Below are 14,833 nucleotides of genomic sequence, written 5' to 3'. Positions count from 1 at the left end.
GATAGGTTTCCCTTTGTATGTTAGGGCCCTTTTATCCCTAGCAGCTTTCCGGATTCTCTCTTTATCTTTATATTTTGCCAGTTTCACTATGATATATCGTGCCGAAGGTGGATTCAAATTATGTCTTAAGGGGGTTCTTTGTGCCTCTTGAATTTGAATGTCTATTTCTTTCCCTATATTTGGGAAATTCTCAGTTATAATTTGGTCTAGTATCCCTTCAGGATCTTTCTTTCTTTCTTCCTCTTCAGGAATTCCTATGATAAGGATGTTGTTCCATTTGATTGTATCACTCAGGTCTCGAATTCTCCTTTCCTGCTTCTGGATCAATTTCTTTCTCTCTTTTTTTTTTTTCTGGCTTCCTCTTTCACTATAATTATGTCTTCTGATTCACCTATTCTCCTCTTTGCCTCTTCAATCCTTGAGGTGGCCACCTCCATTTTATTATTCACCTCATTTGTAGCCTTTTTGTAACTTGTCACACCTATTTTCAAAGTCCCTAGTCATTGTCTCAGTTGCTTCTCTGATGCTTTTTTCAACCCCAGTGATTAATTTTATGACAAGTTTTATCATTCTTGTTCAGGTATGTTGTTTAGATCTCTTTTGAGCAGTTCTGTGGCTGTGACTTCTTCCTGGAGATTCTTTAGTGGAGAGTTCTTTCGCTTTCTCATTTTGGCTAGTTTTCTGTCTCTTGTCAGTTTTAAAAACTCATTGTGCACTGTGCACCTGTTAATATTGCTCTGTTAGGGGAGGCTTATTGACTGTCCAGGGCCTGTCATTTCAGGACATATTCTTTTAATTGTGTCTCTGTTTCTCTTGTTGTGTCTTTGATTATTTTATTTCCCTACTCAGCGATATTTGGGACTTGCTACCATGTGCACTTTGGCTTGTTTCTTGGGGTAGCCCTGAAAAGAAAAACAGACAGACAAACAGGGAACAAAAGCACACAAATGCACAGACAAATCAAACAAACAAACAAATTAAAAAGGGGGGAAAGAAGAAAAGAAAATGGAGAGGAAAGAGAAGAAAAGAAAAGAAGAAAAAAATAAAGGGGGGCAGAGACAACAAAGGACAATGGGAGGTCTAAAAGTGTATAACCAGTCGAGGGGAGAGATAAGGTTGAGATAAGGGAGACTATATCTGGATGCCAAGAGGGGGGAAAAAAGGGAGAAAGGAAAAAGGAAAATAAGGAGTAAAAATTAAAAAATAAATTTAAAAAACTAAAAAATGTAATTATAATAAAAAAATAAGTACAAAAAAACAAAAAGCAGCAGCTCCCCCTCGCAGATAGGTGTGGTTTGGTGTACATAGGTCTTGTGGGCTGCTCTCAGAGGCCCCACCTTGGTGGTTGCAGAGGATGAATAGCAGCGCTCCAAGCTCTGCTGGAACTCAGCGCTACAGGCCACTCTAATGAGTCTGATCTCCTTGTGCCACAGCTGAGCCAAGCTGTATTTTCTAGGCCCGCCTCATTTCAAAATCCTAGTCCATATACTTTTATGCTACCACAGATGAGATGTACTTGTTTTGGCAGCTGGATTCTTAGCCGGGATCTCTTAGGGGGAGGGAGCAGTTTCTCTTGGCTCCGGCAGGGATTTGCGCTGCCACTGCTGGAGGCAAGCTGTGCAGCAGGAGGCGAAGTGTGTGCCCCCACAGATGCCACCACCATTTCCCAGCCAGAATCGCATAGGGGGAGGGAGCAATTTTTCTTGGCACTGGCCGGGATTTGCACTGTTGCTGCCTGAGGCACAGGGTGCTGCCGGAAATGAGGTGCATGCCCCTGCCTCTGCTGCCGCCAACTCCCTGCCCGGGATCATGTAGGGGTAGGGGCTGTTTTCTCCTGGTGCCACCCGGGACTCGGGATTCGCACGGCCAATGCTGGAGGTGAGATGCGCTGTGGATATGAGGTGTGTGTTCCCGTGTGGAGCTTGCTTAAGATTCTCTCTTTCTTTCCCCCTCTACCCATCCCTTCTTTTAAAAAAAAGAAAAGAAAACACCTGGATTTAATAAAACTTGGTTGAAAATCTTACCTAATTTCCTAAATATTTCAGCTATTATATCAAATTTTGCATAGAATCTATGCAGTGTATGTTCCCTCTTTGAAAACTGACCTTTTAGAATATTTTACAGTGATAATACATTTAAATCGTTAATTTACAGGGAAACTCTTACTTATCTGCAGGAAATAACATATCTTATTACCAACATTTGTTTCAACATAGTTACAAGACAATGGAAAAACTGGTGCAAGAACTCTTTGAAAACCTCTTTCAGTAACATCCTCTTGTTTTTGCTAGGCATTGTTGCTGCTTCTTCTTCTTCTTCTTCTTCTTCTTCTTCTTCTTCTTCTTTTTTTATTGTCCTTCCCGTGTACTAGAAAATCATCTTTGTTCCATGGCACATGTGTGATTTCACGCTACAAATTATTCTTCCGCTGTATAATTTTGAACTGATTCATTCATTCTGCACCACTCTACTCATGCTCTGTGGATGGGGCCCTGTCACAGCAGACACTGAGTGTCCAGTGTCAAATTCTGTGTATCTAATTAGAACCCTGAGCCTTTAGATGAAGGAATGTTTTTCTACTTTATAATCTGTGCATGTTTCTGAGCCAGCCACCTCTCCAAGGTTGAAATGTAACAGATCCTTCTTCAGTCCTCTCAAATTCTTCTTTCAGTATATTTCTTATCCCCATCCTGATGAATCATTTTTTTTGCAGCAACCTCAGCTCTTGGCAGTGACATTGGAGGGGAACAGGGAACTGAATCTGCACTATGGAAAAATGGCGACTCTTCAGGACTCACCAAAATGCCCTTTAGCTCCTGTTTCCAAGCAATTCCAGGTTATATTCTGCCTTTTCCAGAGCAAGTTTATGTGAGATTATAAAATTATTGAAGATTTTATTTTCAAAGGTTGAGATTGGCAGCTGGAAGTAGAAGTGTAACATTAATATTGAGGGGCAGAGTCTCTAAGACCCGCATACAATGCACTTCTCATCCCTCTGGATGGACCTCGATGGTGACACTCAGGGACTTTTCCGCTCATGATAAATCAGGAGATCTCTGCACTTGGAGTTTGAGCCGTGATAAACATTCCTCTTCTTTGTTGTAAAGACAATAACACCCACCTCATGGGGTTTGTGAAGCACCAGGGTGCTGGTGCTGGTATCATTCCTCGTGAACTTTGAGTGAGTCTCTGCTTGATCTACATTGGAAAAATAGTTATGGTCAGATGAGAATTCTAGGTTACAATCTTATGATTTATCTCTGAGTGAGGAAGAATTTAAAATGGCAAGAACATGGCAGTAATATTTTTAAAGAAACAGACGAATGCAGAAATCACATAAGCGATTTAACTTTTGATTATGTTAAGAACCCTCTTGATTTTGTAATGCCCAATGGATTACCCTTCTTTTCTCTTTGGGATGGGCTGTCACTTTCTTTGGATAATTTCAGACAGGGTTTCTGATACATAAAAACTCTGAAGAGGTGCACCTGAGTGGCTCACTCAGTTAAGCATCCAACTTAGGTTCAGGTCATGATCTCATGGTTCATGAGTTCGAGCCCCAAGCTGGGTTCTGTGCTGACAGCTGGGACCCTGGAGCCTGCATTGGATTCTGTGGCTCCCTCTATCTCTGTGCCTCCCTTGCTCATGCTCCATCTATCTCTCTCTCAAAAACAAACATTTACAAAAAAACAACAACAACAACAATTCTGAAGCCAGTTCTCCAGAGCTGTGCCTACATAGAGTCTGGCTGCCCTAACCATATATATATTTTTAGTTCTAGCCTGGGAGATAAGAAGGGAAAGGCTTCAGACTTGGGACCCTACCTTTGGGGACATTCAGACCACTACTCAGATGTGACGACTCTCCTAGGGCACTGGCCTATATCGACTACCCTGAGGCTTGCATTCTCTCTCTCTTAATGGTGTGTGTCACAGAACTGAAACTCTTAATTTTCTCTTGGCTCAATTTATCAGTAAAAAAATGAAATAGAAATAAATTTAACAAAAAGGTGTGTGTATCTTATAAAGAAATCACAAGTCGTGAAAATATACTTGAATACTAGTTTCTAAAAGCTTTATTGTTTTGCTTTTATAGCAAAGTCTAGCTGGTATTAATTTTGAATCAACTTAAATTGTTTTCCATTGTTTTCCTAATATTCAGAACAAATTTCTGAAAGTTATATTTCTTCACTCCCAACTTTGAAGTCCTACATTTTTCATAAATATAATGACCATATGACTTAGTATTCAAATTGGTTCCATTTTGAGTGTAAAAGATGGCATTGATAGTAATTAGAATAGGTCTTGATTCAATTAAGTATATCCTCTCACCTGGTTTTTCTTCAAAATTGTCCTGGATACTCTTGGCTTCTTATATTGTCAGGTAAATATTAGAACCACTTGCCATGTTTCACCAAAAATATTTATAGCTACACCTACTTCTATGGTATTTGTACCATATATATCTTTTCCATTCATTTTCTTTCAAATTCTATTTTTTTTCTTGAGAGAGAGAAAAAGAGTGTGATGGGGGTAGAGGGAAAGATGGGGGGGGGAGAGAGAGAGAGAGAGAGAGAGAGAGAGAGAGAGAGAGAGAGAGAATCTTAAGCAGGCTCCATGCCCAGTGCAGAGCCTGACACAGGGCTCAGTACCATGATTGTGAGATCATGACCTGAGCCAAAATCAAGAGTCAGATGCTTAACTGACTAAGCCACCCAGGTGCTGTATTTTTATTTTATAAACATATTTTCTGTAAACACCATACGGTACTTTTCCAGTCTAGCCTAACCATCTTTGTCTTGTAACTGAAGCATTTTTAGCCAATTTTGCATTTTAAGTCATTACTTAAGTACTTGGAGTTTAATATACCATCTTCGTATCTACTTGGTATCTACAGAGTATATACTACTTGGTATATACTTTGTGTACCTTTCTCTCGTCTTTCTTTCTTCTTTTTTGGATTCATCATTTTTGTTATTCCCCTTCTCCCTTTGGCTTATTTTGAAAGTTATAAACCCTTTTACTATTCTTCCAGTGCTCACCTCAGACTGTACAACATGCACCCTTAACTCATTAAAATAGACTATAGTTGTAATTGTACTCTTATTCTCTTCCTAGACAATGCACAGTCTTTAGAGTTTTTACCTTATTTCCTTCTATAAGAAGAAATGAAGGAAGGAACGCTCGCTGACAACAGATGTGCTAAGATGTTGTCTTTATCCTGTGTACTCACTTCCTGCCATCACGGGCCTCAGTACTATCAGGCCAAGAACTCTGTTTTATTCTTGGCTTGTCTAAGATGAGGGTGAACAAGCGAACGGAGATCAGTCTGGCTTGCAGAATCTTATGAAAGTTTATGAACCAGCCCACTGGTTTCGTGGGAGCAAGACAATGCAGCTTCTCAAGCCTTATTCCAACGAGTGCACATGTGTTGTGCAGACCCCCCTCCAAACTCCCCACCACAGCATTGTATAAAGCCACCCCATTGTCATAAAAACATATATCACATGATGGAAACCAAGAACTTTTATCAGAAAACCTGCAGGAAGATGGTTAACAAGTGAGGCCTTTGCACCCCCTCTTTGCTTAACAGTCTCTCTTGCTATATTATTCTTTTTGTCATTTCTTGGAATCTTTTATGATAAGACACCCACTTCTTGACTCCATGTGATTCTCCACCCAAACACCATATCAGGGAGAATAAAGGGGAAGAAAAAAAGGGAAGGCAGACTATCACCAGGTGACTTTTCAACAGTTTGAAAGAATAAGAACAAAAAAATACTAATCTTATAGAACAAGGGTTTAGAAATATTGCCAAGGCAAGTCTGTCTTTATAACCCAGGCTTTTCATTGAGATGCCCTCCTCTATTTCAGTGGAATATGTTTTTAATCCTCCCTTCTACAATCACTGGCTATTTCGACTTTTAAAATTCTGTCTCAACTAAATTATAGTATTACCATGTTTCCTTTGGCCATCAGGAGAGCACAGCAATTTTATAGACTACTATGTTGTCCAGAATCTACACATTTCATGGGTGTATGTAAACAGCCAACAGAGTTGAACTTAAAAGGAAACTGAAGATCCGTTTTGGGATGGTAGTTTTATTGGTAAAGATACATGAAAATTGTCACCATTAAAAATGCAGATTATAAAACTCTAGGCTTGACCTTGTATTTACAGTCTCTAAGGGGAAGACAGTCTGCCCATGAACAGGATGTTAGCAGAGGGATTATGCTTAATAAGGAAAATGAATGGATGGTCTGCAACAAATTCCACCTCGGGCATCAGCATGGCAAAGGTGGCGACGCCCGCCGTGGCAGCCGCTGCCTCTGTGCCCTCCTCATTCACTTCCACAAAGGACTTGTGGACCACTTTTGATATGAAAAGATCTCTGGCTCCTGACATGCCAGACAGATCAGCCTTGCTGCCACTAAAGAGATCCTTTACCCCCAGGCGGGACAGGTGGGAGTTAAGGTCGTAGCTCTCTTCCAGCTTGAACCTGGGCAAGGAGACATTGACTTCAATGCGATCCAGATTCTCAGCTTTAGTCCACTCACGCAGTTTTTCCAAAGTCAATTGTTTCTCAATCTGGAATGGGAATAGTAAAAAGAAGAGGTGAAAACAACTTTAGGTAAGTAAACTAGTAACGCATTATTAAAAAGAATGGACCAATTACATAAGTTGCTCATTAGTCTCCTCTGTGTTTTCTGCTGAAGCAGATTCCATTTGAAAGATTTCATTTCATTCTAGTGATTGGTGATAATATATTGGCCATCAAGGGCCCAAGTACAGGAACTCTGGACTTGGGTCCATCAAGTATCCATCTATCTCCCTGCCCGTACACTCACCTGCCCACCCATCTACCCACCCAGGAATTACTAAGCCCCTCACACCAGCTCACTGTGATAGGTCGTGATGGCTGTATTATCCTAAGCAGCCAAGTAATGTAATATAGAAGAAAATGTAAAAGTTTCTTCTGTTTATTCTGAATCCCACTGATTACAGTAGTTATCAGTGAACCTCACGGAGTTGAAGTAAACCCTAATAGATTTAGTTCCTAGGTAAAAATAGAAAAAGACTTAGTTCCTTATTTAAAAAAGAGTAACAATAGTACCTACATACAGCATTGTGTATTAAATTAGGTAACAAACAAAAAGTGCTTGGCACATAGTAAGTGCTACATAAATGACAACTATTTTCATTACTCTTATAATTACTACTATTGGGCTAGAACACTTGTTCTACTTGTTCTACTGTTCTTGTTCTACTGATGCTGATTATTCCTTCCATGAGGCTAGAGACTTCTTTTATATAATCAGAGAAAGAGATGAGTATGGAGATACAACTGAGAGAAAGAACATGTTGATTCTAATACATGCTCTAAACCTGGAAATGGCTAATATTAGACCCCTTCTTGAAAGCAAGTATGGTCAGGGGCACCAAGTATGGTAGAGAAAAACCATTCAGCAGCCTAGACACACTGAAGAAAAACAATACTCTTCACAGTTTTGCCTAGTCTGAGCCTTGGCAAGAGATGGCATAAGCTTTAAATGACACAGAATAGGAACCATATACAAAGTTCATATTAGGACACAGGCTTAGGACTCAAGCTGATATGTCACATGAGTTTTTTATGCTGTGTAGCTATTGGAAATTTAATTGACAATCTATATGAATTGCAGAGAGAATGAGCAGTGTAATAAGGTTTTATAGCACATTAAATTTTTAAAATTTTATTTTTTGAGAGTCAGAGACAACACGAGCAAGGGAGGGGAAGAGAGAGAAATAAACACAGAATCCAAAGCAGGCTCCAGGCTCTGAGCTGTCAGCACAGAGCCTAACAAGGGGCTCAAAATCAGGAGATGTGAGATTATGACCTAAGCCAAAGTTGGACACTTAACCAACTGAGCCACCCCGGCAGCCCTGGGGTTTTTAATTTTTTAAAGTTTGTTTTAATAAAACAACCCTCATCATATTGCACTTTCCCCTAAAGTTCTTTAAGAGAGTTGCCATCAGCTGCCACTGGCCCATTGCATTTAATATAAATCTTTAGATGCTCCCACCACATCTGTTCACTGACAGCTGAAAATTGAAACTTAGGGCTTCTGAGTAGAAATGTAATAAAGCCATAAGCTACTTTACAAAGGAATGACAGAGCACTGGAAAAGAAAGTCACATCAGTAAACACATAACAAGCACCTACTGCCAGCGCGAGCACGCAAGACCACACAGGCGGAATCAGTCCGCCAGGGCACGTGACGCTGGGAGCTGGGAGCCTTACCTTCGTGAGACCTGTGGACTCGTCCTCAATGTCATCCGGCAGCAGGATAACCATGCTGAGCTCCTTGCCTCTGTAAGGCAGTTCCAGCACGCGGCACTTAAGGTCCTCGATGTAGCCATATGGGAATCTCTTCTTCTGATACATCATTTTCACCATTTTTGTGTCTTTCTGAACAGGTGGGAAAAAAACCTCGCTCACATTTTTATCTACATTCTCTTAGAGCAAAGAGGAATTTGAGCCCGCACATCACCTCACCTTATTCAAGCGGAAGGGCTTATTGGCAGTGGCTTCCTTAATGAACTCCTCCTCCCAGTTCCCTTTGAAATAGATGGCATTCACCAGCACCAGCTTGGTCATGCTGTCAACCACACCTGCAGCCAACAGCTCCGGGATTTTCCCTAAAATGATAAAGTTAACTTTCATAAAAGATCCACATATCAGAATCCCAAATTGGAACTGACATTGGATTAGCAATGCAATTCAAAAGCATATTCTGTACTTAATTTTCCTTCAACATGGTATTAAGTTAGGAAATCCCTAGTATATGCCAAATAAAAGGCCAAAGGGCCAAAACAGGAAAATTCTCCTCTTCTGGAATTGGTGGTAAACAATGAGGCTGATTATGTGAATGGCCATTCTTTTTCAGGAAAAATATGTATATCCTTAACAAAAATATTTTGAGTCTCTGGTAAATTACTTTTTCAAATCTTCTAAGCAGAAGCCCACTCTCACAAAAGATTTTAATAAATATCCAAAAGGTCGGACAGTTACTCCACTGAAACAAAGGATCCACCTTGACCACAGCGTGGCCATGAACAGTTCTTTATATGGAAGACGAGTGTTCGGTGCCCTGACTCCTTCCACGACTAGGTTAGAGAGACGTGTACCGGACCGGCCCAGCTACCTTCCCCGATTTCTTAGACAAGAAGTTCACAAAAATTATTATGACCACAGCAGTTGGTGAATATTCATTCACAAGTATTAGGATATTTCTTTTCATATGTATATTAAATAATTTGGGCCAGGCTGGATTTTCCTCAAAATTTTTTTATTCCTTTTATCCTACTATGTGAGTTTTAATTTTAAAATGTAGTTTGGGGAACATATGGGGGAAAATGTATTTAGCTACTTCAGTTAACTCACGTTGAAATTTCCTCTTGGAAGAATTTCTACACCCGAACGCTGTCCAACTGGGCAGCGCAGAGCTCATTCCCAGGATGAACTCTGAGATTCCCAGGGTCCAAATGAGGGAACAGGAAAGAGGGAGGGGGAATCAGATGCAGGTGGGGAAGCTGGCAGGAAGAGAAGGACTAGGTTCTGCCTGGTCTCTTACCTTCTGTCTGCCCTTTGACCCACTCATTAATCACTTTCCTGGCTTCTTCAGAGGCTTGCTGGAAATCTACACTGGCCAGTTCAGCACCATACATTTTCTGAGTTGAAGCTAAGAATTCCTGTTTTAAAAAAAAAAAAGGAAATGTTAGTTTCCTAAAATCCTTCAAAGCAGAAATGGTCCAAAAGGGCATAAATTTTATTGAAGAAGAAAAATTCTAATTTTATATTTTTTTATGGTAAAAAATACATAACATTAAATTTACCATCTTAAGTATTTTTAAGTAGTATAGTACTGTTGTTCAGTAGTTTCAGTATTGTGTAAAATTAACCCTTTTCCAACATTTGGCTAACATTTTCATAAATAAGCGAACACTGATTGAACTTGGAAATGAATTGTGGAATTCACTCTTGCTTTAGCAAAACAGCCAGATCAGTTTTTTCACTGTGAAGACTATAAAATGAAACCACATAGATTAATGGAATTCTGTCATATGTTTTCATTCTGTACCATTTTTCTTAATTTTTATAATCATTAAAAATGATTTATATGAACTTGGTTATGCTAGAAAAAATCTGGATTGTCTAGCGAGTGCTTTTTTTTTTTTTTAATTTTAGAAAGAGAGAGGCACCTGGGTGACTCAGTTAGTTAAACAGCCGACTTCAACTTAGGTCATGACCTCAGGGCTTTCGAGTTCCACCCTGAGGTTGGGCTTTGTGCTGACAGCTCAGACTCTGTCTCCCTTTCTCTGCCCCTCCTCTGCTCATGCTCTCTCTCTCTCTCTCTCTCTTTCTCTAAACAAACATTAAAAAAATTTTTTTTCCATTTTGGAGAGAGCGTGCATGAGCAGGGGAGAGTGGAGGAGAAGGGCAGAGACAGAAACAGAGAGAGAGAGAGAGAGAGAGAGAGGGAGAGGATCTTAAGCAGGTTTCACGCTCAGCACAGAGCCTGACACCGGGCTTGATCCCACAACCCTAGGATTATGACCTGAGCCAAAATCAAGACTTGGACACTCAACCAACTGAGCCACCCAGGTGCCTCTGTCTATTAAGTTTTTGACCATGAAGTGCCAAGTACTTACAGGGAGGAAATTATAGTTTTTGTCTCCATATAGCCTATTAGCAAGTTTCAGAATATAGGAGGCTCCACGTTTGTTGATATCAGCATTCAGACTCTGAAATCTTGAATGAATTTCCTCAACAGTATCAAAATGAAAAGCCTAAAATAAAGAAAACATTCTTTTTATAACTGCTTAGTTTGAAATTATAAAGTGATTCCTTGGCATTTATATTAAATTAATGTGTTTTTATTACTGATTATTCATGATCCCCAGCCCAACATTTTATTAATTTCTCATTGAAGAACAATAAATAGTCTAAAATGTATAGATTTGTGAGACACAATAATTACACTAGAAATTGCTTTTACATCACTTTTTATTATAATTATAGCTCTGCAATATGAGGGATTAATTAAATATTCATGGAAGTCTGCTTTTTATCCAAAGAAAATTCTAAATGGTGTGTTTATTCTGCATTTAATATAATTTCACTGAAATTTCTCAGAAATAAACAGTAAAAATAAGAATCATTTCTATGTAGGAACAAAAGATATTACAGAGAGAGGAAATCTTTTTTCTTATACCATTAGCATCAGTAACTCACTTATTGAAAAATAACTTCTTTAAACTTAACATTTGGCAAAAGTTTAATCCCCCATGCATCAGTTATAGATCAAGAGTCCCTTTATGGTTTTATGAGGGCTGAGCTGGCTCCTTGTTTTTAAGACACAAAGAACAAACCTACACAGTGTACAAAGTCCGTTCACTCTCCAACATATGGAATGTTTGCACAGTTGCTATGATCAATCTGCTTCGTTGGAAGTGGGGGAGATCTTAAAACTATTATTTACTGAAGTCATAAAGTCCCTAGAAAGCCTCAAAATGAGTCTGATATTACCCTGTGAGAGCAACTAATAATTAGTACGATGGGGTAAAAAAATAAAAAACTTTTAAGAAGTGGATTTGTTGAAAAACTTTAAATGCTCTCGTATCTGCATTGATGAAGATGACTAGTTCTCCATAAAGCAGAGCAGCAGAAGCTTTGCAGCGGGAACAGGTCAGTCAGCTTGAATCCGGGGCTGGACCTTCCCTAGCTGCAGGTGCCCTGCAGTTTGTGACTGGTATGTTAGAAAGAGCACTTTTGGCACTCTTTTCCCCTAGATTCCAAGGAAAGCCAGAGTTCCCCTCTCTGAAGTAAAGAATACCTAGTACAGAAGTGCCCTCCCGACCTTAAGGACAGGAGGAGGGCCAGGCATCACCACTTCTCCTGCTGTGCTAGTGACCTGCCCCTAACAGCTGCTACTCTCTCCCTGCGGGGGCCTCCTGCTCCTGCTCACACTGCTACATCACAGCCCAGTGAGCCGCACTTGGTGCCAGGCACCGGGCTAGGCGGAGGGAATACAGAATCACACGGTTGCCTTGTCCTCTTAAAAGCTGGCCACTGCCAACTTCACTGTGGTGTATTTCCTATGTGTCATTATGCTCAAAAGTAATGTTGCATAATAGGCATTACTTATGAGGAGCAGGCCATCACATGCGAGGCAGAATCTGGCAAATCCTAGTCCAAGAAGAGATGCTATGGCTTCCAGGAAAGCCCACCAGACTACAAGGGGCACACTGCAGGGGCTTTGTCAGCTTTCTCCAGCGCTGTTCCCTCAACCAAATGAAGAACAGTGCCTGGTACATAACAGGTGCTCGGTAAGGTCTTGATCATGAATGAAACCTGCATACAAATGGATTGTTCTTGGGGCTTCTTCTGATATTCTGACCTCACAATGTATAGTTGTGGAACAGAGAAATACAAATTTAAAAACACACTGTAAGAGCTCAAAGGCACTTTTCAGCACAGACTAGACATTAGCAGGGAACTGGAAGGAAAAGAAGGCTGTCTGTATTTGTTTCTGCTGACCTTGGACACCTGTGCTGCAGTAGTGCCTTGAGCCCCCAGAAGGATCATGGCCAATGCTGATGAAATGCTGAGCGGAGAGAAAAATATATTCCCGGTAGGACTGTCCTCATTCAGAGTGCAGAACATGTCCAAGGCGAACTGGGTGTTTGCTGTGCTCAGCTGCTCCATGGTGAAAGCTGCAACACAAAACAGAGGCCCAAGCTGCCCACTGCCCACACCAGCAAATCAGGCAAGCGTATTTCCCCATGTCCTCCTCAGCTGGTGCCAACCTCCATGGACTTGCACTCTCTCACTCTCTCTCTCTCTCTCTCTCTCTTCAGGAGAGCGTGTGCACAAATGCAAGACTAAGGGTGACTGGCCAGGGACTCAGCAGTGACACAGGATCCAGCCCAGAGTACCCTAAAAGGCTCTGGCCTTGCAGACAGGTGAGCCTGAGGAGGAGCGCACACTAGGCCTTTCCTAAGTTTAGGAGCACACACGTTTCTGTGCTCTTTGGTTCAAGTCTCTCATTCCTTTGGGCAATGGATCCACTGCCCATATTTACCTGAAATTAGAATGTTTCTATTAGAAAATCATAACTCTGCAAAGTCTATTAAAGGAGATATAACTGCCCTCATTATTGAGACAGTCTAACGTTTCTAGAGGTTAAGAATCCCGAGCTTAGTGTAGGATGTGGGAGTTTAAAACCCCAATGCAGTTCCCAGGGTTAGGCAAAGCAGCCCGACAGGGAGAAGGTGACAGGCCACTCCCGCCAGAAAGGCAGTGCACAAGTAGGCAGGCGCACCTGGCCTACCATCTGGGACCAGCCACCCACTCTCAGAGCCTCAATGTCCCCGCATGTATGCAGGGAAGACTACTAGCTGTGCTGGTTGCTTAGCGTGTGAGTCATAAACTACATTTTTGTTGTTGATAAAGAATCTCTAGGATCGCCCTGGCTTCCTTTCCCCTCCTCCACCGCAGAAAGGAGAAACCAGAGGCGGGCACTAGCCCGGCCGCCTGGAAACTGGCACAAACAGATCAGGGAAGAAGAGAGAACAAGAAGGGAAGCATTCTGATCTCAGGCTACGGTTCTGCCGCCAAGCCCCGATCTCCATCCCCCCCCCCCCCCCCGCGGGCCTGGGTGGCCTAGAGCCCCGGCCGCGGTTGGGGGAGGGGGGTTGATCGGGGGCGCCCGGGGACGGGGCGCACGGCTGGAGGCGGCGGCTGCGTCCGGGGCGCGGGAGTGCAGGGCCGGCGGCAGTCGGCGCAGACGGGAGGGGGCTTCGGAGACCACCGGCCATCCGAGCTCCGGGCCCATCGGAGCTCCGGACTGGCCTTTCCCGCCGGACCCACCTCCCCCTTGCGCCCCCGTCCCGGGTCTTACCGGCTCCGCACTGGACGGGCTCCGGGAAGTGGGGCGCGAGGTGTAGGAAGAAGCGCCGCGACCAAAGGCTTTTATAACGGCGGAAGGGGAGTGCCTCCGGGCGGGCGGGCAGGGCGTTGGCTCTTCCCTCAGATGACTTCCTAGGAGTCTGAGCGTCCATAGAGGCTGAGTTGCGTGTGGGCTCCGCGCCTGGAGCAGTGTCCTTCACAGGGAATCAGCATCTCTCTGAACTCCCGGCAAACGCAGATCCCTGGCAAGGATCTGATGGGCTATTTCTTACTAAAATCTGAATGACTGAGATCATCTATGTATGATACACTCCCAACTCTGAGACTGGTTTCATTTTTTGGTGGGGAAAACAAAGTGGGGGTCTGTTGCATAAGGGAAAAGGGGGGCCTCCAGGATAAGAGAAAACAGAATCAGTCCCAAACTGCATCCTTGATGTCACTGTCTTTCTGGTACCAGAGTGAAAACTCAGCCCCAAGTACTTCCTTACGGGTGATGACTACACCAGTTGAGTCAGCTCACAAATCACACATCGTGACAACTCACATGTATATGAATGAAGGGTTTCTTAACCACTATAGTAAAGTGCAGACTCACCAATTTTTCTTCCTGGACTGTTAAAATAGAATGACTGTGGCTGAATAATAAAGGTAATAACTGTTTCTGTGGAGTTTTTGTTTGCTTATCCCTTTAAAGTTATGTAGTTTCACCAAAATTTATAGTCCTTGAGGGTATGAAAGAATTATGCATCCATGGAATTTCTCCTCTGCTTTTTTTTTTTGGAGGGAGGGGGAGCAGAAATTTCAACATGAAAAAAGGGCAAAGGAAAAATCCTATTCTTTTATTAGTATGAATAACATAGTGTGAATGGATTTGTAGATTTT

The 14,833-nt window shown here is 42.0% G+C and overlaps 1 protein-coding gene across 1 annotated transcript; it reads right to left on the bottom strand.

The window, feature by feature from the left end:
• Window positions 1-6,081: 6,081 nt before the first annotated feature.
• Window positions 6,082-14,049, bottom strand: SERPINB1 (serpin family B member 1). Its single transcript, XM_029945356.1, has 7 exons — window positions 13,944-14,049; window positions 12,581-12,756; window positions 10,693-10,830; window positions 9,615-9,732; window positions 8,537-8,679; window positions 8,282-8,449; window positions 6,082-6,588 (listed from the first exon to the last, which is right to left on the bottom strand). The coding sequence occupies exons 2-7, from the start codon at window positions 12,746-12,748 to the stop codon at window positions 6,184-6,186; spliced, it is 1,140 nt and encodes a 379-aa protein (XP_029801216.1). The 5' UTR covers window positions 12,749-12,756; window positions 13,944-14,049; the 3' UTR covers window positions 6,082-6,183.
• Between the last annotated feature and the right edge of the window lie 784 nt (window positions 14,050-14,833).

The sequence above is a fragment of the Suricata suricatta genome, chromosome 7 (assembly GCF_006229205.1).
Source record: "Suricata suricatta isolate VVHF042 chromosome 7, meerkat_22Aug2017_6uvM2_HiC, whole genome shotgun sequence".
Taxonomy (NCBI): Eukaryota; Metazoa; Chordata; class Mammalia; order Carnivora; family Herpestidae; genus Suricata; species Suricata suricatta.
The sequence above is the reverse complement of the archived record's forward strand: the minus strand, read 5'-3'. Positions and strand labels throughout refer to the sequence as shown.

Excerpts from the sequence above, each read along its gene's own strand:
- SERPINB1 (XM_029945356.1), bottom strand. The coding sequence starts at position 12,748 with ATGGAGCAGCTGAGCACAGCAAACACCCAGTTCGCCTTGGACATGTTC. Across the intron at positions 9,733-10,692 it reads AAAACTATAATTTCCTCCCT|GAATTCTTAGCTTCAACTCA; the intron begins GTAAGTACTTGG and ends TTTTTAAAACAG. Across the intron at positions 6,589-8,281 it reads AGTCCACAGGTCTCACGAAG|ATTGAGAAACAATTGACTTT; the intron begins GTAAGGCTCCCA and ends TTCCCATTCCAG.